Source organism: Epinephelus lanceolatus, chromosome 4 (assembly GCF_041903045.1).
Source record: "Epinephelus lanceolatus isolate andai-2023 chromosome 4, ASM4190304v1, whole genome shotgun sequence".
Classification (NCBI taxonomy): domain Eukaryota; kingdom Metazoa; phylum Chordata; class Actinopteri; order Perciformes; family Serranidae; genus Epinephelus; species Epinephelus lanceolatus.
Genome location: NC_135737.1, coordinates 19059396 through 19081868, shown reverse-complemented (window position 1 = coordinate 19081868; position 22473 = coordinate 19059396). Strand labels below are relative to the sequence as shown.

Here is a 22473-nt window from a genome sequence, read left to right as displayed (position 1 = left end):
TCCCCCAGGAGGGGAGCGCCGGGGTTATGGGAAACAGGTGTGGCTGGCTGCTTTTCACCGCTCACTCTTATTTGTTTCACTCATTCAGCTGTCAGGTGGTTATGATGTTTGGGATGAGCACACAGTCAGTTGTATACACTGACACACCCCCTACCACCCAAGTGGGAGATTACCACTTGGGTCAGCACCCACCAGTCAAATACTGGTGGGTGCTGACTCTAGCAAGTAAGCTATCAGTAGTGTGGTCTTATTTGCTTGTACACAAGGAATGGTGATATACATTATACTGTAGTTAATGGAAGGAATCTCCTCTTTTTCCGCTGACATTTTTGGCACATATGCAGCGTGGATCCCTCACTCACCTGCATCCCCCTACAAAGTTAATCTACTCTTCTCCATCTGTGTCTTATTTCTTACCAATAAACATTTATAATCCATGACACACACCTGAATGTAGCAGTGGAAACACAGAAAGTGTTGGACTTACTATCCCTGAATCACAGGTCCAAAACCACAAGTGAGCAGGAAATGTTTACTGCATGCATTATTTACAATAATGGACTTTCCGATGAGTGACCTTCCAAAACTGTTTCCTGTAGTTATGAGGGTACAGTGTTAATATTCCTTCGGTTCAGTCAGGAATACTTACATCATTTGAAGGAGACAAAATAAATCAGATGTGATACTGTTAGCATTCTTACTGTTTCATAAGAACCACAGTCCCAGTTTTCTAGGTTTCAGCAGCACCCATCCTCTGCCTTCATTGTGTGTAAGATAACATCAGACACTGAAACTGAGGGAAAGAAAGGCATGTCCCCTGACTTAGAGTTCCCTGATTTGGCTCACTGAGCAGCCCTAGTCCTTGATGCAGATATATTGCGGTAATGGCTTCAACAGGATTTTGCACAACTGTATCCCTGCTGGTATTCAGCAAAATTATTCTGTATTCCCCTGCCATCCCTGCCCCACCTCCCTGTGTCCACATTACCCCCTATACTTCAAATTCTTCTGCTTTAGTCGCTGATGCTCTCCTAATTTGCAGTAGACTATATGCCTGAATACATCCCCCCTCTTTAATTAAAGCTGTAGCAAATAGACTGCATGTTTGGTTTCTGTTTAGTATTGATAAAGAAAGGTAGAAAACATGTCTTTATCAACGGCTAAGCTACTCTGTCACACAAGGGAAGAGTCATAGATAACTGCTCAGTGCTGACAACATTATAGTTCAGTGTGGTTGCCATCTTTTGCCTCTACTTGGATTGCGAAAAGGATCATAACAAAACAATAGGCCAGTTCTATTTGGAGCTTATAAACAATGCTTGAATATCAGATATTGCATGGATTGAATTGCATTTTCAAGGGGAGTGCATCACAGTTAATACTCACTCTACAGAGCTGTTAGACTAACAATAAGTGGGATATTACAGCCTTTATGTACTCATAATATTTGTCTTTTTCATCCAAGTGAGCTCCATATTATGGAAACACTGTTTCAAACCAGACATGTAACGTGAGTCGCAGAAGAAATACACTGGGATGTTGTCTTACTGAGTTTTTTGGAATCTCTATGGACTTCACAGTGTGGGAGGGAGGGGTGTAGTACATTGCTAAGAGGGGTGTTGACAATATTCCCCTTCGATTGAAGTCTAGACCAAGTTGTACAGCATGTAGCCTGTGGTTGGCTCAATGCTTTACATGGTAATGTTGTCAAGTACATGTAGCTGTGTTTTTCTGTGAGGTCACTATAGATGCGCTGTCATCAGCTGTGATTTTTCTTTAATCCCAAGTGACCTAGGCACCTAAATCTCCTTGTTCTCAATCTTCAAAGTGGGTGGTAAGAGTAAATCAAGAGTAGCGTTTTAATCTGTTGCAGAAACAGGGTGAGAGTATGTGCCGGGAAGAGTGGGTGTGCCGGGAAAATCAACTCCCTCCGACCAGGATAATGCTGCTGAAATGCCACATTGACCAGACTACTTACTGTTTTTATTGACCACCGGGTACACGCAGTACAGAGGCAAATTTTTGTTGGACTGCTGTACTTCCTTCCTTGTTGTGATGCGGTGATTGCTGACACGCAATGGCGCTGATTGCTACACAAAGTCCAAAGCAGCTTCCTCTATCAGTGTTTTTCTAAACTGTACATTTGATATTTCTAGAGACTATATTGATGGATTACAACTAAAGTTAAATTAATTAATTAATTAATTAATAAAAAAAATGTGTAAGTAAAACAGCTTAGTAAACATAGGTTAGTTAAGGGAAAAAAAACCTTTGTTGTATACAAAAAGTCTCTAATAAATGTCTCTAGTGGTGCTAGTGTTTTTAGGTGCAAAATATTTGAGCAACATATTAACTAAGCTATTTAGATTATAGTTTTAAGGTCCAGTGTTTAGGATTTAGGGGAATATATTGTCAGAAATGGCATATAGTATAATAAGTATGTTTTCTTTAGTGAAATTAACTGAAAATAAGAATCATTGTGTTTTAGTTACCTTAAAATGATCATTCATATATTCATGGTCCTCACTCAAGGAGTCTGCCATGTTGCACTGCTATGTTATACAGTAGCCTAGAATAGACAATCCAAACACTGACTCTAGATAGGTTAATTTGCGTTTTTGCAGTGGCCACAGTAGTTAGCAGCGCACCCACAACAAGAGTGTCTGAATAACACTGATTTTTTTTTTTTATGTTAAACTGCTTTATTCAGTGTTTTATTCAGTTTAAATAATTGAGTCAGTTTGTTTTTGAGAGGAAGAGACTTCCACAGATAATTTGGCTCACGTTAAAAACCCTCTGAACGCCTATATCCTAAATTATCGAAAAGGTGAGCACACATTAGGAGGTGCTAGGCTAGCAGCCCATCTCCAAACAGCGTTGGACAAACACTGAATTGTAACATGAAACTGCTCTATCCAGTGTTTTTACCGGTTTTAATCACCTGGTCCGTTTGTTTTGGGGAGGAAGAGAACTCTGTGGATTATTCAGCTCCCGGTTAAAACCTCCTGAACAATGAACACTGAAGAAATTCTAACCAGGAGAAGTTTGAGCTGGTTGCAGTCTGCAGTCCTCACCTCTAGATACCACTAAATCCCCTTAAATCTTATATGCTGGACCTTTAAATAACAAATACGAACAAATAATGACTTCCTGTGCTTCTTTTTACTCTGTTGCTATGCAATGAATGGGCAGATACAATTATGTGTTAAACATAGCAAATAATGCTTTATAACCTACAGGCCCCATTACTAAAGGTTGTTTGCTTTTTGTCTGTCCTGCATCCTACTGGATACTGTTGTATTGCTCACTGTCTACCAATATTCTAGCTCCATCTCTGTTACACCAGTTTATACAGTATAACAAATCTCTGCACATTCCTCACATAATACCAGTCCAGTGTGTGCAGCCTCCATGTGACAGTCCCTAGATCCCTTGAAAAAAAGTTGTTGGCAGAAGCAGACATCATACAAGAAATCTAAAATTGGTCAATGATGGGAATCATTTTAAAGAAACAAGTCTAATTCCCTCTGGGGTCTCTGTGGCATGTGGGAAACTATGTTTCCATTATGTTAGATTGGCCTAATGAAAGTACAGTAGCCCATTTAGACCCAGTGAAGGGCAGTGGAGTCTGTCATTAGTACAGAACCCATTTTCTCTTCTCTGCAAATCCCCACCCACCACCACCACTAACAACAAGTGCCTGATCTATTTCTCTCCTAATGAATGAAAATTGAGCTTGATTTTGTAAGATTTTTTTCAAATGTAGCTGCAGTAAAAACGGCACGTGTCTAAAAACAATGCGTGATTCTTGCATAATAGGCCCTTCAGTCCATTTGTATGTCTCCATGATTCATTGCTGAGTTCACATATAAGCATTATTAAGAAGACTGCTATGGGTTAAAGGATATTTCATTTTAGCATAGTCGTGTGGTACATGTAGTTTGCGTCTTTGCAGTGGGGATGGGAGCCCACAGATGTAACTGCAGTGAGTCAAATGCCAGTTTTGCCATTATAATGTCATTATTGTTTTTGGCAATAGGCCTACATAAGGCCAACATACAATTTATCTTTATTATGACAAAGACTAATATGGAGGGTTGGACCTCAAATTATCCTTGGTTGCCTGTCTATGCCGTCTTTGTTTGGTTCAGTGGTAGATTTTAGTGGATGCTGTGAATAATTTACTAAAATCAGTTAAACAGATACCAGGCCATCCATAAAACGCCACTTGTTCTTCAGTTGTCTATGTGTGATGCCTGGCTAATTGTTTTATGTAGTAAATGTCAAGCATCCATTCATGGCTGTCAGTTTCTGAGACAAGATAAAGATTTTGTTGAGAACACTCAGCTATCTAAAAGAGGACAGGAGCAGTAAGGATGTACTTGATGAGCAAGCAGACCCTGACACAAACAACATTTCTACCCCAGTGCAATTTTCAGCACTGCTGTGGTGTGATGGCGAGTGTAGTGCAGTCTCTATTAGCATTAACGTGTCAGGGATGTCATACACTTTTGCTCTCACTGAGAAAGACTCCCATTGTAGCTTCTCTTCCTAAAAAGACAGCCTCCGAAATTAAGTTACTTTGTCACACAGCAGCTTGAAGAATGTCTTGCCTTGCTTTGTGTGACCATCTGTGACTTTTTCCAATTGTCTTAGCTGTTATAAAAAGTCACATTTTGTCGTGCATTTTCTACTTGCATGGAAAGAAGTAACACTGCTGCCCATCTCTGGGTCCATAGCTCTGTGTTCACATACTGAAATGCCTCAAACCCCCACAACAAACAATAACAAATCCCACACAATAAGGCAGGATGCTGTAGGAGTGTTTGTGTTGCTGTGATACACAGTGGCAGACATTGTCCTTCATGAGTTCTACAGCATAGCTGTAGTCGACTCTGATGAGAGGTTGTAACCTATCCTGACACTCTGTATGTCAACACTATTGATCTTTTTCTTTTAAGCATGGATCTTTAATCAAATGTGACCTGGATGAGAAGGACGCAGAAGTCCACATTGCTAGGGGGGGGGGCAATGAGAAAGGGGTTTTGAAGAGGACAGTGACATGTGAAAGAGGCCCGGCGCCCACCCTCTTTTTAAAGGCCTGTCAGCCTGTGTTTGTCTCCGCCATGAATTAGCCCACTGAAAAAGCCTCACACCCTCACAGGATACAATGCTAGGAAGGAAGGGGGTAGATTAGAGCTGGTGTTGGGACTAATGTTTTCTTCACACTGCACAAATATTTCTTACGATAAAGACATGCTATAAAACAGGCAATACACCACTTGGCCTATCCTGTTTCTGATTGAGACTGAGTTATATGCCTCACACAGTAAAGCAAAGGTCTGGGGGCCTGTGTTAGGCATATAGGCATTGTCTGTTTGTTTTTTTTTCCTGGTCGTGTCTATAGAGAGCAACAATACCAAACAAATGGCTCCACTTCGCCTACTGACTTCTTTGAGTTTCCAGTATTTAAAGGCGCAGACGGCTCTCAGGAAATGCAGGCCACAGTGCAAGATTTATTGCTAAAATCACCAATGCTAATGCAAACTCCTAACTGTTACAACTTTTGTTCATTTCCACAAATGTCCACTTTGATGGCTTGGATCAGGTCAGGAACAGTTGCTGTTGTGGTCATAAACCCACTGAGACATAAGTGAGTAATTGTTTTACCACTTCATCTAATAGTTATATATTAATCCATATTCTAAAATTGTTTTGTCTGAGGTTGGCAGAGTTTGCCACTGTCGTTTTCAAATGCAGATTAATGAACATTTTTAAATCCGACCTTGAGAATCAGATTGAAGTTTAATAGTCAGCTAATGTTTCCATTGGCCTAAACTAGACTAAGGGACTTTAGTGCCTTGAATGAGTATGAATTACTGCACTCATTAAACAGTAATGAAACACTGCCCTTCAGCCTGCATTCACCTCCTACACACACTTGGAAATTACTGAAGCAGGGAAGAGAGGCAGGACTAGGTTAGGTTTGGCGTACTCCAGGTTGCTTGCTAACAGAGAATGATAGGGGTAGCTGACTCAGGCTAACCTTCCACCAGTTGTAACATATCTTAAAATGTACAGAAATGTCTTTGTATATAATTACTTTTTTAATTGTGGTACTACTTTGACTTATTTTCTCAGATTTTTGCTAGTGATGCACCGATATCAATGTTGAAAATAACAATTTGGCTGATAGGTAATACCATTGGGTTTTTGTGTGTGTGTGTGTGTGTGTGTGTGTGTTTGTTGTTGTTTATTCTGTTTTTGTTGCTTGTTACTCCCACTTTTGTGCCAGGAAGGCAAAGAGATCTTTATTACAAAAGATATACAACTGTTTAAAAGTCATGCAGCCCATCATTACGTCACTTTTGAATGAGCACAAATTCAGTCATACAAGTTAATGAAACAACCTTAATATAATCTTCTTTCATGGAAAAACATCTTTTTTAAAAACGTCCATAAAGCCTTTTTGCTTCATATAATATATAATATTTCCCTCCCTATTATCTATCACTGTGAAACATAAACAAATTCTCCTTCAAACGACTGTATTTACTCAAGTTTCTTGCCCGGATAGAGCTTAAAGGCATCATAATGTATCTCCATGCAGCCTCGATAAACTTTAAGTCCCAGCTACTGACTGCAAACAGCTAACGCTCACCAGCTCTCCTCCTCTCTATAGCCCATTTTAGATAGGAATTGTGCAAATTTGCAGGAAAGCCCAATCAGTCTTTTTTCAGAATTGGCAGTATAAAAGCAAAATCGGGGAGTGTGGCAAAATGCCGCCTACCTACTTTTGTTTATACAGAATGTGCCTTTTTCGGGGCAATGGGGGGCGTGAGCAAGTAACAAAACATGTAGCTCAGTGTGTGACGTAAACAGTGACGTGGGAGGGAAGCCACGGCTAGTCAGTCCTTCGGCGATTCTCTCGTAAGTCGGCCAGTTCTTCACCGTCCCCGTCATCTGACGGTTAATGGCCTCTTTGTTTGTGAGGGCGCGCAATTCCTTGTCTCCTCAGTTGCTCTTCTTTACTGTAGTGTCTGTCAGGTTTGCGTTTCCCTCTTGCTACTAGTACTAGCTGCTCACTAATTCCTGCTATCAGCTGTTTCCTGTTTATCCACCGCCAGTGGGTCATATGTGCGGCGTCATCAACAGCTCCTCCCACAAGTCTTGAACAGTCCCCCCTGTTGCGGAAGGCCGCCTCATTCTGTGTGGGTTCCGCCAATATGACTACCCTACGAGGTGGAAAATTGGGCACCTCGGATCAACTCGCCAATCCGGCTCTGTGTGTCTAAACGCTCGCAGCGTGCCGGCAAAACAGCCCAACATTCACGGAAAATCTGGCAGTGTAAAAGGGGCTTATGTGTTAGGTCTCAATAGCCAGCGATCTGTCCAGGGTGTACACCGCCTATTCCCTACTGTCAGCTGGGATAGGCTCCAGCCCCCTGCGACCCCTAACAGGATAAGAGGTTACAGAAAATGAATGAATGAATGTAGTATCATCATGGAAAAACTAGGGTGCATCTCTTTAAGCGTTGATCGTGAGTTTACTGCATCCTTTCCTCCTGAAGGCGTCCCATGGATAACCCCTGTTCATCCCAAACATGTTTTCTGTTGTCCCCTGGAGGACGGGACACCATTAGTCTTGAGCCCTGCTTTTTAGCCTGCTCAAAACTGGTGTGACACAACAAATAAACATCGGCCATTGTCATCAGTGAATGTCATCTTATTTGCCAATAGGCCAATGGCAGTCAACAAGGCCAATATCAGCCAATGCTGCAGCATTTCAGTATGAGAACATATATGATTTAAACAATGGATATGATGGCTGAAGATGGAAAAAAGAAAAGTCTCTGAAAGAAACTTGAATTACTTTTTAAGTGGATGTTACTCTGTCATCAAAAACCCATGACCTGAATACTGCTGAAGTCAGATAGCAGGGATCCCACAATTATAAATGCAGACTCTATAAAGTCCGCACATTTCTGCCGTCCTGTCTTCACAGTGCATAGTATACATGTGTTTCAGTACTTTTGACTCGGTGGTCTGGATCACTCTGTCAAACTGTCATTTATTACCATCAGCTTGTAAAACTGATTGATCCAGCCTTGTTATGTCCTTACATAGTTCCCTCTGGTGTTAACGTCTTTTCTTCTGTCCATCTCACTTCTGTACTCCCTCACAATAACTGCCCTATTTCTTGCTTTGTGTCCTTATTCATCCTCTCCTCACTGTATTCATGTCTGAATGCTGAGCAGTCAGAGTTTCCTCTAGCTTTAGTCCTAAACCACACTCCCTACTGCACAGATCTCATGTCTGCATTCTTCTCCTGTGAGGTCTTCAGATCAGTCCCTCATGAGTGCTGTTTGACATGATAATCTATGCACACAGTTTTGTCTACATGAACATGACATATTGTCTATTTTGTTGCTGCGTGTGAATGTTTCTGGCCTTGGACCCGTCCCGTCTCACACAGGTCTGACATGCACTGCAGGCCTCATTGCGAGGATCTTTAGCCAGGAGACAGCTTCCTCCTTTGGGGAGGTCAGGGCCGAAGCTAGGTCAGGTCTGGGTAGGTGGAGATCTTGGCGCATCAAGTGGCCGACGTGGAATGTTTGAGCCGGTTGCCAGGCAAAGAGGAAGGTTTTGATTTACCATTGCGTCTTGCGAGCAGCTTGTCGCAATTAGTGATGTCAGGAGGGAAAGAAACAAATATGAAGCATTTCTTCAAAGGGCAAGCATATCCTTCCCATGAGTTCATTCTTTCCTTGGGTTTCTCAAGGAAAAAGGGGGCAAAAGTGCAGCCTATTTCTCAACGGTCAAATTAGGTTTTGCAGGCCTGGGTTCTTCCTGTTCTCAGCAGAGTGTCACATTTTGAGATGACTAAATGGGTTGCAATGTATCCAAACAGTGACACGGCATAAAGATGGTCACGGAAATATAGGTTTTCATGTTTATCCTATTAAAGTTCTGAACCATATCTGTTTACTGGATAAGATGGATAACCCGTAATGAAACTAGTGACACTCCTGAGCTGTGCCTCTGCTTTGTACCGTACGCCTATTTCCTTGATGAAACAGCATGACAGCTTTGTTTAACGCACTGCTTACATTTCATTTGCCTGCAGTATTTTAGATAATATTTCACAGAGCTCTAGTTTGCAAGCTCTGGCTGTGTTCTTCATGGTCTCAGCTAGCAGTGCCAAGTTTCCCCACTCTCCTCCTGGCTGTAGGTATCCCATGCAGAGGCCATCTGTCTCTCCTCCCATAATGGTAAGGGTGGAGTCCTCTTTAAGCACTTCCCCCCTTTCTCTCCCTCCTTTCCTACTTACTCCCAAATGCTTACTGTAAAACAAACAGAACATAGCATGGATGGAGTCTAGTTTCTTTGTATGCTTTGACAGGCCTGAAAGCTGACTCTCAGAGATCGAGAAACTACGAACGGTAGCAGTTGGGGTGTCGTGTCAGGTAGCTGCAGTATGTAGAGCATGTTAGGGAGAAGGCTGGGCGGAGACACGTGTCTGCATGCATCAATGCAATGTCACGCATGCCAAGCATGTTAGTTTACCACTCCAGGGGTGGGGGTTATCAGCGTGACTTTTATATTCTTCAAACAGTTATCGATATCTCTTTGCAAATGTTAATCTCACAGTCATGCTTTTATCATGGCAGTATAATTTTATTATATTTTTCCAAGCAAAAAAAAAGAGTTGCACTTGTAAGGTGACAACAAACAGCTGTTGTGTCAGCTCAGATGACCATGGAGTGCAGAATGTAAAACCCACATGGCTCTGACCCTGATTCTCCCTCACACCAGTGCACCCAGAGGACTCCGGCAGACGCAATGCAAACACAGGGTAGCACATGCACTGCAAAGCACATTATGGCAGTATGGGCTTTTTTTAGACCAGGTCACGATGCAAGGGTGGGAAAAAGATGTAAATGGATGCCAAAATTATAGTGGAGAAATGGAATAGTAGTCCAAAGTGACTTTCCCAAGTGTCTTTTCAAGTGAATGACAAATAAGGCAGGCTCAGTGAAACACATTAGTTTAATAAGAGCCTAAATATGGTGCAGAGCTATGCTACACTGGGAGCCCTACATTGATTGGGTCATGGACCCCCATGTGATCAGATTTTGCTTCAGGGAGCTCCATCTGAACAGATTTTTGTTGTTAGATATGATTAAGCACAGAATTCTATAGCTGTCAACTACAGTTGAGAAGATAACTGTAGAGGAGGTGAAACCTATAATCAGATTAGTCACTCGTATGACTCTTACTCACATTGGCCTCACTTCTATAGTGCATTAAATAATAAACATAAACTATTCCTCATTTTTCTGGGGACCCCCTGGAACTCCCTTAAGGAACCCTGGGGGTCCCCGGACCCCTAGTTGAGAACCACTGGTGTACACAGTAAGGCAAGAAACACATGGAAAATATTTTGGAAATGTGGGTCAGCAGAGGAAAAAAAACAAACAGGAAAGCCCAAGTATTATAGCACAACATGAAACTTCACAACACAATGCAACATACATTTAGGGCTCAGCAGCCATTCAGACAAAATGCCTGACTCTTACACACATGGGAAGAGATACACATTTGGAGAGAGAAACTGTGTGTGTGTGTGTGTGTGTGTGTAATCACTAAAATTACAGGGGACGTAATGGAGCACGGGGAGCCTGAGCCTCCTTTGGCTATATTCCTCACAAACCAAGATAGCATTGCTGTGGCTTACCGCTCACATTCATGCCAAAGACTCAAAATACCAGCCAGTGGACCACTTTTATAAGCTTTACTCCATACACATCCGAGACTACGTACAAAGTGGAAATTTATGGCTCCCAAATATAACTTACTCCGACTGCAACCGTGTCAAGCAAACTGAGGGGTACTGTTTGAATAGTATGAATGAAAACACGTTTTTACGTTTTATCTACAAAACAAATATTTCCACAAAGGTTTACTGTAGATCTGCTCTGTAATTCACTTTTGAATTTATATAGCCTCTTAAACGTTGAAGCAGTGTTTCTATCGATGACTTTGTGTCATTATGCTCACAAAAAATGGAGCCTTGGATGGATTTTTTTCCCCCCATTCAGGGCTGTAGCTATAACCTGTAATTTAGGATTTATTTCAGGTTAGGTTTGCAAGATATAGCATTCGTTCCCACTGAGTTGGTTGTTTTGTTTGTTGTTTTTTTTGCTACTTCCAGAAGCACGTCTATCAACTGTGACATGGAGATTACTGTCCGTACAGCTTGCACATCACGACACCGAATTACTCTCTCCAATGCTGATTTCTCAAAAATAAAGATTCAGGCATTTGTTATTATCACATGCTCATCTTGTCTTGACTTTCTTTTAGAAATTACACCGTTAAATGAATGTTCAACACCAAGTTTTCATGTTGCATTAGTTTACAATAACTTTAATTTAAAAAGAAAAATCCTGCAGTGGGCTTCGTGTCAAATTAAGGGCCTCGTAAAAAGAGGGCATAAACTATAAAATTGCTCCTTTTGTTTCATCTCCTTCCAGTGAATTTTTTTTTCTTTCCTGTTTTAAAGGTGCTCTGATGATTAGCAAGAGGGACAGTCTGAGTGTCCTGCGGTGAAAGTGTGTTGCTTATTAAGAGGCAAAGCAGAGCACTCAGAATAATCCAGATGAAGTCTGGTCTGTGTTTTTTTTAACACCAAGAAAGTCTGTCGATGATGAGTGAAGGGAGTGAATGCGTAATGATAGCGTGTAGAAAGCTAATCAAGACTGTAATTTTAATCTGGGCCTTATTGCTGGCACATCCCATCTACTGTACTTTCTAGAGCTGGATTTACAGACAGTTTTCTTCCACTGTTAGATACCAGAGAACAAAAACTATACTCTCACAATCCAGTGAAGTGACAGTGTCATGAGAAATGTATTTTTACGATTTAATTAAAGCTGCAGCGATGATGTGTTGCTTGTGTCTCTGAATCGTATCTCTCTTCTTTGTCTCTCAGCAGGTGTAAGCAGTAACCAGGTGGTTGTTCCTGAGAAAGTGAACGCAGTGCTGGGGAAGAACATCACACTGAGCTGCAGGATAGAGATGGGCTCCAATCTCAATCTCACACAGAGCTCCTGGGAACGTCGCCTTCCTTCAGGCACCATTACCTTGGCAGTGTTCAACCCCGAGTTTGGAACCTCCATTTCTCAAGACTACATCAAGCGCGTCTCGTTTGTTTCCCCCTCTATACGGGACGCCACCATCACCATCGAAGGAGCTAGCTTTGCAGATATCGGGTCCTACACTTGCAAAGTTGCAACGTTTCCTCTGGGCAACACACAAGCATCAACCTATGTTAATGTACTAGGTAAAGTAGAGCTCTCTTTTCCTTTCTCATTGTACTTAGTGCTTCTTCACACTGTTCTATAATCTCACTTTTAAAGCAGGACGTCATTGGTTGTGATTAAGCAAAGCTTCGGTGACCACCAAGTGTTTGCCCTGGAGGAACAAACTACTCCCTGAAGCTACCTAGCTTTTTAAATTACAACCTGGAGTGTGGACAGAGGATATTTAAATTTAAATCCCTACAGGAATCTGCAGTGCAGTGTCATTCACTGTGGAAAAACCTGCTATGTCAGGTTTAAATTAATCTCTCCATAAGGTCCTCCACAAGGCTACTTACATACAAATCATAAAGCATACATATTAATACTTGTGAGGAATATAGAGATTCCCTTCTCATGTAGCAACCATGTAAACAGCGTGCAGAAAGTCCAAACAGTCCCAACTTGATGCAACTAGTTGCATGCAACAACAAGTTAATTGCAGGGTGTGATGCGGAGTAACTCTCATGACATTCACTTGCATTTAACCGCGCTGCATGAAAAAGTTTCGAGTGTAGCACTGGTCTTGAGACAACAATGTGCAGCCATTTCCCTTGAGGCAGTGAGGATTGTTGTTAGTTGTCTTCACCCTTTGTCACTAATTATGAAATCATACCTCAGGCTGAGTAACTGGCATTTGTGACGTTCTCACAGGCATCGAGGAAGCAGATGACAAACTTGGCAGTCTGTAGTGTAGAAAATATATAATTAAAGATGATATACTTCAGGTTATCGGCACATTTAGTATCATAATTTTCTTTTTTTGTACTGAAAACCTCTGTTGGTACTGATAAATCTGCCTTTCCGTAATGACCTTAACAACCCCACAGTGTATAATAAATTATTAAAGAAATATACATCTCATCAAACACGTACTATATCAAGATATATTTATTTCTTGCTACTCATTACCATTTTCCTGTTTATCCAAATTATTGCATACACACACTGTATTGTCTTTGCACTGGTGTTAACCTGTATGTTCTACACTGTATGGGGCACATACAGTAACCCCCTCTCTGAGGATTATGACCATTGAACTTTCTCTGTGGTCAGCATATGTTTCAAGCCCTAAATTGGCGGTTGGATTGCACTCAGGCAGCGCTGAGAGTCGGAGATTGCACTGTAGGCAGTAGTTTCTCGTCTCACTCCAGAGACTGAGGGAGACTCTGATGACTAATGAGTGTTACATTAAGTGCTGCTGTGACAGCCACAGTGTCTGGGACCTCACAGAGTTCAGCTACACCTTGTTTTCCTCTCCACGCAGCTTCTCACACGCATTGGGTTTTTTATGGCTCATACAAACACATACATGCACACCCAAACACAAATACATGCCTAGGCCTTCTTTACAATTCTCATGTAATTAGGGTGTGATTATGGTGGAAATATATGTTCTTGGCAATTAGATACATGTCATGTGGGCATAGGGTGTTTATCCTAAAGAGCACACATCACAATTACAAGACCTAAAGTCAGCAGATTTAAGTTCCCAAGGCAGCAATGAAGACTGGCATCCTCATCTCTGCCTCCTTTTGGGTTGACTTGTGCCATTTTCACAAGAATGTTTTGAGACAGGAAGAAGTAGCTGCATCCCAAAATTTCTGGTTAACAAGTCAGCATATGGACAATATATTGTTGAACTGGAGTTTATTAAAGGGGACCTATTATGCTTTCCTGTATTCTGTGTCTTAAATATAGTGTGACAGTGAAGGATGTTCGTAAATAACATGGCCAGAGTTTCAAGTAATGAGGTCAACATGTGTAAAAGTAATCCCTGTGAGCAAAAACCTCAGGTTTCCTACTGTTTTTAACACTATGTTTCCAGCAGTTGTTTCAACTCTGGCTACGGTATGACGTCATAGTGTGCCATATTTATTACAAAGCCTACCCCGCTAAATAAAGCTTCATGCTAAAGTCAGTGACACATGTAAACTCGATTGCCAATGTTGCTAATTCCCCCTTGTTTTTGAAACATATTGGTGATTTTTCATGGGAAAAAGTGCTTCTATTCATGGTGCAGTGATGGTGCAGAGACATATGCTGTGTCTCAAATCACATACTTCTGTACTTAGACTTAATATTTTGAGTGCATAAGTGGGTTCACACTGAGAAGTATGGAAAAAAAAGCAGTGCACTATGAGTACCCGGATGGTGCACTCAAAATGGTCAAAAAGTTGAGTGTGGAACTATGGACACTTCTCGCCCTCAATGGTCGCCATCTTGGCTACGTAGCGGAAGGGGAGGGACCACTTTTTAAACTGGAAATAGCGGCCGAGGACTGTGCGACCGTGAACGTTGCTGCATTGTACAAATACAAGTATCTTTTGCACTAAGCACCACTATACTGTTGTCGGGTATAAGCCAGCAGTATGTTTATTGGGTTAATTTAGCAGTCTGTAATGATTTGGTACCGCGAACGATAATGAGAATGCTAATGCTAGTTTGCTAACTAGCTAATTTGTGGTCGTCATTTCCGGTGAGTGTGCAACGGCCGTGTTTGGTTTGAGACAACACTACCCTGTTGAAATTCGCGCACTACGCCAACGAGTACATAGTGCACATAGTATACTACATAGAAGTGTACTAACGGAAGTATGTGATTTGAGACACACCAATAGAGATATGGTAGACCTGGACATGCCGACCAATCAGAGTAGACTGGGCTTTTTGGGAAGGGGGGCTAAAAAAACAGGCGATAAAACTGAGTAACTCAGACAGAGGGTGAATACAGGTGTTTCAGCTCAGATAGTGAGAGGAATTTTGTTTTTGACCATTAGAGCATGTGCACATGTTCTAGTGAAAACCTTAAATACAAGTATAAACCTGAAAATGAGCATAATAGGTCCTCGTTAACAAACTGTTTTAGATACAGAATATTGGTTTTATGGTGTATATTGTGTTTGTTTCAGTTTAAACTACTCAGCTCAAAGTTCCAAGTTTTGATCCATGTTTACGTTTTGAGGTTGAAAAGAAAGCACTTGACTTCATTTTCATTCCTTTCAAATGAACTAAACCAAAGCGATGAAAAGGCTCAAACCCATGAATAATAGATCTAAGTCACGACACACATTGTAATCATTAACAGGTGCAGCGGACATTGACTTACACTCTTGATGCGAACCTTGTCTTGTGTTTAATCATGAGACACTCAACACACAATATTTGCTTTGGCCCAACACTTTCTCGCTTTCCTTTTCACTGTGCGTCTACAGCTTCTCAGAGAAAAGGCCTCAGCATTTAAGGAACAGTTCAGCAGGAAGTGTGCTACAGTGCATTAGCCAAAAGTCTCCACCAATGAGCAAAAGGAAGGAACCAGAGAAGGAAAATATGACACGTCAAGTGAATGAATTAGATCGACCCTTTGTGTGAACGTGCTGACAGGTGAATGGGAAAACTAATGAACAGCCATTGACTTTCTTAAACATGCACATGCATTCAGTTGGCGAGGGAGATTTTATCAATAAGCATTTGAGCTTTGTCTTTCAACCACGAACTGCATTCTCTTTTGTTTGAAGTTGTCTGTTCGTTGATGTGGCAAATAATGCAAGTTCTTTTTTGCTGAGTCACAAAATTGAGGAATCAGCCCCACAGAGAGATGGTTAAAGACGCTTACTCACCAAAGCCAAAATCTGAGGAGGGTCATAGATTTTTTTTTTTTTTTTTTTTTTTTTTTTTGTGGTGAGAAATGTTTCGTTTCTTCTTTTTGTTTATTCAAATAATGCTGGACTTCCCCTTCAGTTTCTGTGAAGTGTCATTTTTTGCTTGCATGTTGCTGTATGTCTCATGTTTTATCTTTTCTTGTTCTGGTAACTATCAACCTTTTGCATCACAGCTTCCAAAATCTAAAACAAAAAAGATGGCTGATTATTTTAGATCTGCTATAGATCATCATACCAAACAGTAAAAATGTGAAATTAGAGGTTTTGATGATGAATCTTTACAGTAAAAGTGTCCACATGTGATGCATGGCCATTGGACATCCAGTCAAATCCCCTTTTTCTAGGGGTTTCCGCTGTGACGTCAGTGTTCAGTGTGCATATGTGGATCAGTGTGTACGTGGGCGGGAAAGGGCCAATGCAGCCAGTTTGCTGAAGGGAAATCGTTACCCTTTCCCCTAAAGCATTTCCACTCATCCAAAGCGTTTCCCTCCCTTCCTGACAGCAACTCCAAATTAACACGTCTCTCTGATTTAGTAATTCTGAAGCTTCGGCCAGCTTGCCTTTTAACATAGAGCAGCTACTGTTTATAGTCAGAACCCTGTAAGGAGGGGCCGGGGGAAGCAAATGAAGAATGTGAGGTGGACGACCGAGAGCGATGTCCCCGCCCCTGCTCCGGGTACAGGAGACGCCAGGTTATTTTTGGAAAAGCAGGGTGCCGAGAGTTATTTGAATTTGTTGTCGGACCTCCTGCCTGGCCGGAGGAGTGGGGTGGCAGATGTCTTAAAGGTGATGGCCTTGTCTTGTGGATTAAGCTGGTGTGTGCCCCCATGTGTCTCTTAAAACGGTCACCGTCGCAGTAAGTGGAACAGCTGTTCTTTGAGGAAGGACAGAGATGGAGGAGACGGTGCACCGCAAGAGAAAGAAGAAATTTATGTAAGAGGGAAATTCCAGTGATGGTACATAGAGGTATAACCTGTGTAGCCAGTTTACTTCACCACCCCTCCATTGTGTTCTCCCCTCCCTCAACAGACCATCTTCTGTAATTCATCCGTCCCTTTTCCTCTTTTGTCTTGCTGAACTTTGCAGCATAATCACAAAGTGTCATCTCTGACACTTTGTGATTATTAAACAGAGCCCTGTGTGTCTTTTTTTAGGCCAGCACAGCAGTAGATAAACAGTTTTACTGCTTTGCACAACAGGTAGAGGGGTGGTGTTATTCTGGTCACGTCCCTCTTGCATGGATCTGTTTTGCCTCTCTGTTGAGAAAATCCTTGTTCAGTCTAAACCTGCAGTTATTCTCAGGAAGCCGGTATAACGTTACTCAAAGTGCTGAGAAGTGTACAGTAACTTAGCTCCTCATCTTTCAGTACAACAGAGTCAAATACAAACACACCACAGTGTCGACTGTCAGTAGCCTCTGATTCTGCAATATGAAGTGTTTTTCCCCAAAGTCATACACAGACGTCAGGCTGTGGTAGAACCATACAGTTGGACCATTAGACTCCAACAATAAAGACAGCTCAGTCTCTGAAATGCCTCCATATGATTTAATAGCATGCTTCATCAATTTTTAATGCATATATGTGAAATGGAAGAAGTCAATTTGCTCTCTCTGGCAGTTAAGTATACTAAGGCCACTTCCCTCTGTCCATATATTACATGATGGACATTATTTATTCATATACATACACAAAAAGATCAATATTCATTTTGTAATCTTTTCTCCATTCTGTCATTTCCTCTCCTCCCTCCTTCTCTCCCTCCTCTTCGCACTCTTCATCACAGTGGAGCCAAAAGTCTACGTGTCCGCCGGCCCCACAGCTCTGCTGGATGGAGGCAACGAGTCACTGGTGGCCACCTGCATAGCAGAGCGTGGCCGTCCTGCTGCTGAGGTTTTCTGGGAGACGGAGCTGTATGGAAGAAGTGAGAGGCTAAGTCACGATGAGCTCAACGGCACCACCACCGTACACGTGCGCTACATGTGGCAACCGCAGAGCTACGCCCAGGGGAAGACGCTCACCTGTGTGGTGCGCCACCCGGCCCTGCAAACGGAATTCCGCATACCCTATACACTAAATGTTCAGTGTAAGTGCAACATAAAACGCTTCCTTGATTCCTGTGCTGTTTTTTTATTTACACTTGATAAGATAAGTCAGGTGATATTATTCTTATCATGAAATCCCAAAACCAACAATGAACTGATCCCACTACTTCAACTAAATATTGCCTGTGTAGCCACAGCCTGATGGAGCTTACTCCTTTGTGCCATGGACCTCCACTGTCCAAAAACTAGTGACTTGCAACATTGTTAAAGGGATAGTTCAGACTTTCTGAAGTGGGACTGTATGAAGTGCTTAGTCAGTAGATGGTGATCAGTTCGCTCCCAGTTTGGAGAAGCAGGCAGGAGTGCCACTACAGAAACTAAAGCATATTAAAAAAAGCCACTTAAAAAAATCAATATCAGTCTAAGTGGATGCTATGTTTAGAATATTTTAGCTCCTGTACCTCCCCATCAGACAACCTTTTCTTTGGCGCTACATTTCCTCAGCTGTTGAACTTAAGTATCCCTATGTAAAAATCCAACTGTGCCGTGCACCACAGGTTCGAGTTTCTGTTCGGGTCAGAAAGAGCTGCTGCGCGATCAGACAGAAACAAAACTTCACTTTTACTTCACTTTCCTAAGTATTTCAAAGATGGCGCATGCTTGTGTTTTTCCTGGCTGATCAAACAGGACCATTTATTTTCCTTCTGCAAAGTTCATCTTCTCTGTACTCTGGTTCATGGAGGTATCCCTTTGTCTCCACAGTGAATGACATTTTGTTGTTGCTGTCATAATCACTCTGTTTTTATAAATAAAATTTCTTGCATTTATTGTCTCTTCCACAAACCGCTAAAAGTCTGACCCAAACAAAAAAGAACACTTAACAGTGCTGCAAGTCCATCGGAGACAGAAAATACAGTTGCAGTTTTGGACTCAGAACCTGGACAACAAAGATGTGCATGTGTACACCGATTTTCCAAATACACACCAGTGAGCAGCATCATTGCACTGGGTAATGACGAACATAGGCACTGTAGTGTACTTTGAGTCAATCCCACATTCTGCATCCTGCTGCTGTAAATACTGACCAGCTCACTAAATCCAAGGTCCCCAACAAATGAGCTATTTACACCTGTTTCAGTAATGTTTGCTAAAATCTACAATAACAAAAATATAGAATATCTGCAGCTGTCAGTTATTCCTCAGACTGCTCAAAGAGACATAAATGAAACCAAATTTTAGTGTGAGTGGTTTTGTGGCATCATCCTTTTACCATCTTTTACCCGCTACACCAGATTGCTTCTGATCATGCTGCTCCCCACATTGGGTCAAGTGAAGCACTACAACTGCCCAATTAATTGTGTAAGATTATGCATTTATTGAACTTTTAGTTATTGTCATCAATAAGATAAATTGTTCCTGAAATCACCGATGAATGTTCTATGAAAGTAACGATTATTATAGCTCCAGTTGTGCAGCCCTAACAGGTACAGTGCATCTTATCGATATTAACCCATGCTGATAGCCTGATTTATGAATAGCCCGCTCAGTACCTTTCCTCCTTCGCCCATAAAGGGGCCATTTAAGAGTCATCTTAATGCTATAATCATTGATGCATACTTCCTTGGCGAGCAGTACTAAGGGTTAGTCTGTGTTTGGACCATGTGAGTGTAGGCTAATGAAGGTATTTTATGAAATATTGATCAGGCCTCAGCAGCAACACAAGAAGCAGGGGGCTACTGGGGGACAGCGCGTGGAGACGCAGTAAAAAACAAGGTTAATACAGGAAGAAAGAGGCTTCCCAGCTCTATAAATCATGTCAAATGCAGAGGCAAGGGATTTTAAGTGCAAAACAAGCACAATTTCAACGTGGAGCAGCGTGAAAAGGGTCAGTGGACACGATGAGCCGAGGCATCTAACTGTGCGCTGTAATGAGTTCCTCATTTGTCCTCGAGAGAAATCAAAATGAAATATTGGATATCTAAGTCAGTGTTTGCCATGTGTTATTACAGTGGCATGTGTCTGCTTTCATTTAGGCATCCTCCTGCTTTCCTTTGTTTTGTTTTTTCTTCTTTGTCATGGTGAGGCAGTAGAGTTTATTATTAGCTGCACTACATCTACTGTCGGAGTGAGTCTGTCATTTTCTAACTTTCCACCAACCCAGGGTCATTTGTTCGCTCTCTTGGCTCTCGTTCACCGGCAGATCCTGTACCCTGCTACAGTCCTGCACAGGCTTTGTTTTTGTCATCGCTCCGCTACTGTGCTTATAATGCACACTTTGTTCCTTCTGGAAAAGCTCATTTGTCATCAGGCTGCTGGGATCACAATGACTGATTATTGAGTGCTAGTCTTTTACACTATGAAGTAAAACTAAAGTACAGTTTGGTCAGCATGACCTAACAAAAAACACTGCTGTAATAAAAAATACATTGTAAAAAAAAATGAGTTTTTAGTAAATAATACACATTTTTTAAATCATAACCATTTGTTTTATTTTGTTTTACAGTTGCACCAATGGTATCAATAATCGGAATCGACAAAAATTGGTATGTGGGTCAGGAGAATGTGAGGTTCACCTGTGGCGCCAAAGCCAACCCACCTGCCCGTCGCTTCACATGGACCAGGTCAGTATCCCAAAAAACTTGCGTACCTTTGGAGCAGAAATACACATTTTGTCCAGAGTCTCAGCAGCTGATTGTGTTCTTCTAAGGGTCCGGTTATGCAGCATTAGGCAAACTGCCCCTTGCATCTTAGCTATACACATCGAAATTCGGACTTCGGGGGTCACTCAGATGATGCTACATCCTAATTCAGGGGCCTTCAGAGAGTCTCAGGTACTGTCTGGCGTTGCTGTCCTCCCCTGAAAGTCCGTTGTTCAAGACAGAGTATGTCAGAACAGGTTGACATCTTCTGTTAAAGTTTCTTTAATGTGGCAGCCATCTCTGACCCAAATTCAGGGGATACATCACTTAAATCTAATCAGTTGTTATAATGTGCAGTCCTTGCCAACTCATAAACTTGGAAAAACGTCTGATACTTGTTGTCAGGTTGTCAGCAGCTCATGTCAAAAAAGACATTGTAGAATGTGAATAATGGAAACCAGGTGTAAACTTGTTTTAGTCTGGACAAATTAAAAGTTTATCATGTGTTCAAGTAAAATCCCCCTCACACAGTTTACTGGGTTATAATGAAACTTAAATGAGTTTTTATCACTAGTATTTAGTTATAAGGAGTCTTTTTCTGTTTGATTGTTGTTTTGTGGATCACCAGTTTAATGACAAACAGACAAAAGCCACTTGTTTGTAGAGTAACTAATGTTATAGCCAACATGGGTGAAACATCAGCTGCTGTGTGGTCCAGTTGTGATAAACTAAACTGGGCTCAAACAAACTTAAAATTAAGGGTTGAAACGAAGAAGCTTCTGTCTATAAATTACCTCCAGCTTGACTTTTGGAGCCCGGACACTGGAGCTGTCAATTGCACTGCTGCACCCGTCGGGAAGACTCCCTGCTATAAATAAAAGATTCCAAATGGTTCATGCATCAGAGCAACACTGGCCTATTGGCAGCTCTTTGTCATCATCTTGCTTTGAAAACAAGAAATATGGTCTCATGTGAACTGACAGTACCAGAAAAGTCTAGACAGCCAAGCTCTTTATTTTCTTTTCTTTTTTTGCTCTGACTTTGAAACCTTGTGTTGCTATGAAAGAGCTTTCCTCCCTCATCTGATGGAAGTGCAGTCAGCTCAAATTATCGTAGTCATGTGATCATGTAATAGCTGCAACAGGCCTACGAGTGAGAGTCAACACAACCAGCAGAACAGTGACATCACTGCAGCAGCAACATAATGTGTTTCTTTGAGTCTGTGTGTATGATTTACTGTACACTGTGAGATTTATGTAATGTTTCATATCTGCACAGGTTGGATGGATCGATGCCCGAGGGTGTTGAGATATCAAACAATAGCTTTGCTTTCAATCGGCCGTTGGATCGCAATGACTCTGGAGTGTACCGCTGTGAAGTGCTAAACGATATCGGTCTCCGCAGTCAAGATGTAAACCTCTGGGTACAAGGTATATTTTGACTTCTTTACTCAATTTCTAAAGTGCTATTGAATTCTTTCATGTGCTTATTTAGATAAATTACATATAACACCCCAGGTTAAAAAGAGAGAGCAATCTGTGCCTTTTGACATTCATCGTGCCCCTCTCTGATGTAAGATTACCTTCTCAGTGCGATCGGCCCTCAGTTCAACACTTCTAGCAGAGCTAAGCCTCCATATAAATGTCCCTGCCCAGATCCACTTTCACACATTCCTGGCAACAGAGGAGCACGGATAAAGAGTATCAGTACCAAACGTTTCCACTGTTGTGGTTTTGGCAACATTAGATTTCTCAGATAAGGTAGAG

The 22473-nt window shown here is 41.7% G+C and overlaps 1 protein-coding gene across 2 annotated transcripts in view; it reads left to right on the top strand.

The window, feature by feature from the left end:
* nectin3a (nectin cell adhesion molecule 3a) overlaps window positions 1-22473 on the top strand; it is a 34666-nt gene that overhangs the window by 5757 nt on the left and 6436 nt on the right. Inside the window, exons 2-5 of one of the 2 annotated variants that reach the window (XM_033632332.2) lie at window positions 11999-12346; window positions 17810-18109; window positions 20572-20689; window positions 21986-22137. In XM_033632332.2, coding sequence (XP_033488223.1) covers window positions 11999-12346; window positions 17810-18109; window positions 20572-20689; window positions 21986-22137 — 918 coding nt within the window. Of the gene's footprint in view, window positions 1-11995; window positions 12347-17809; window positions 18110-20571; window positions 20690-21985; window positions 22138-22473 lie in introns of both variants that reach the window. The other variant, XM_033632331.2, reaches the window with a different exon arrangement.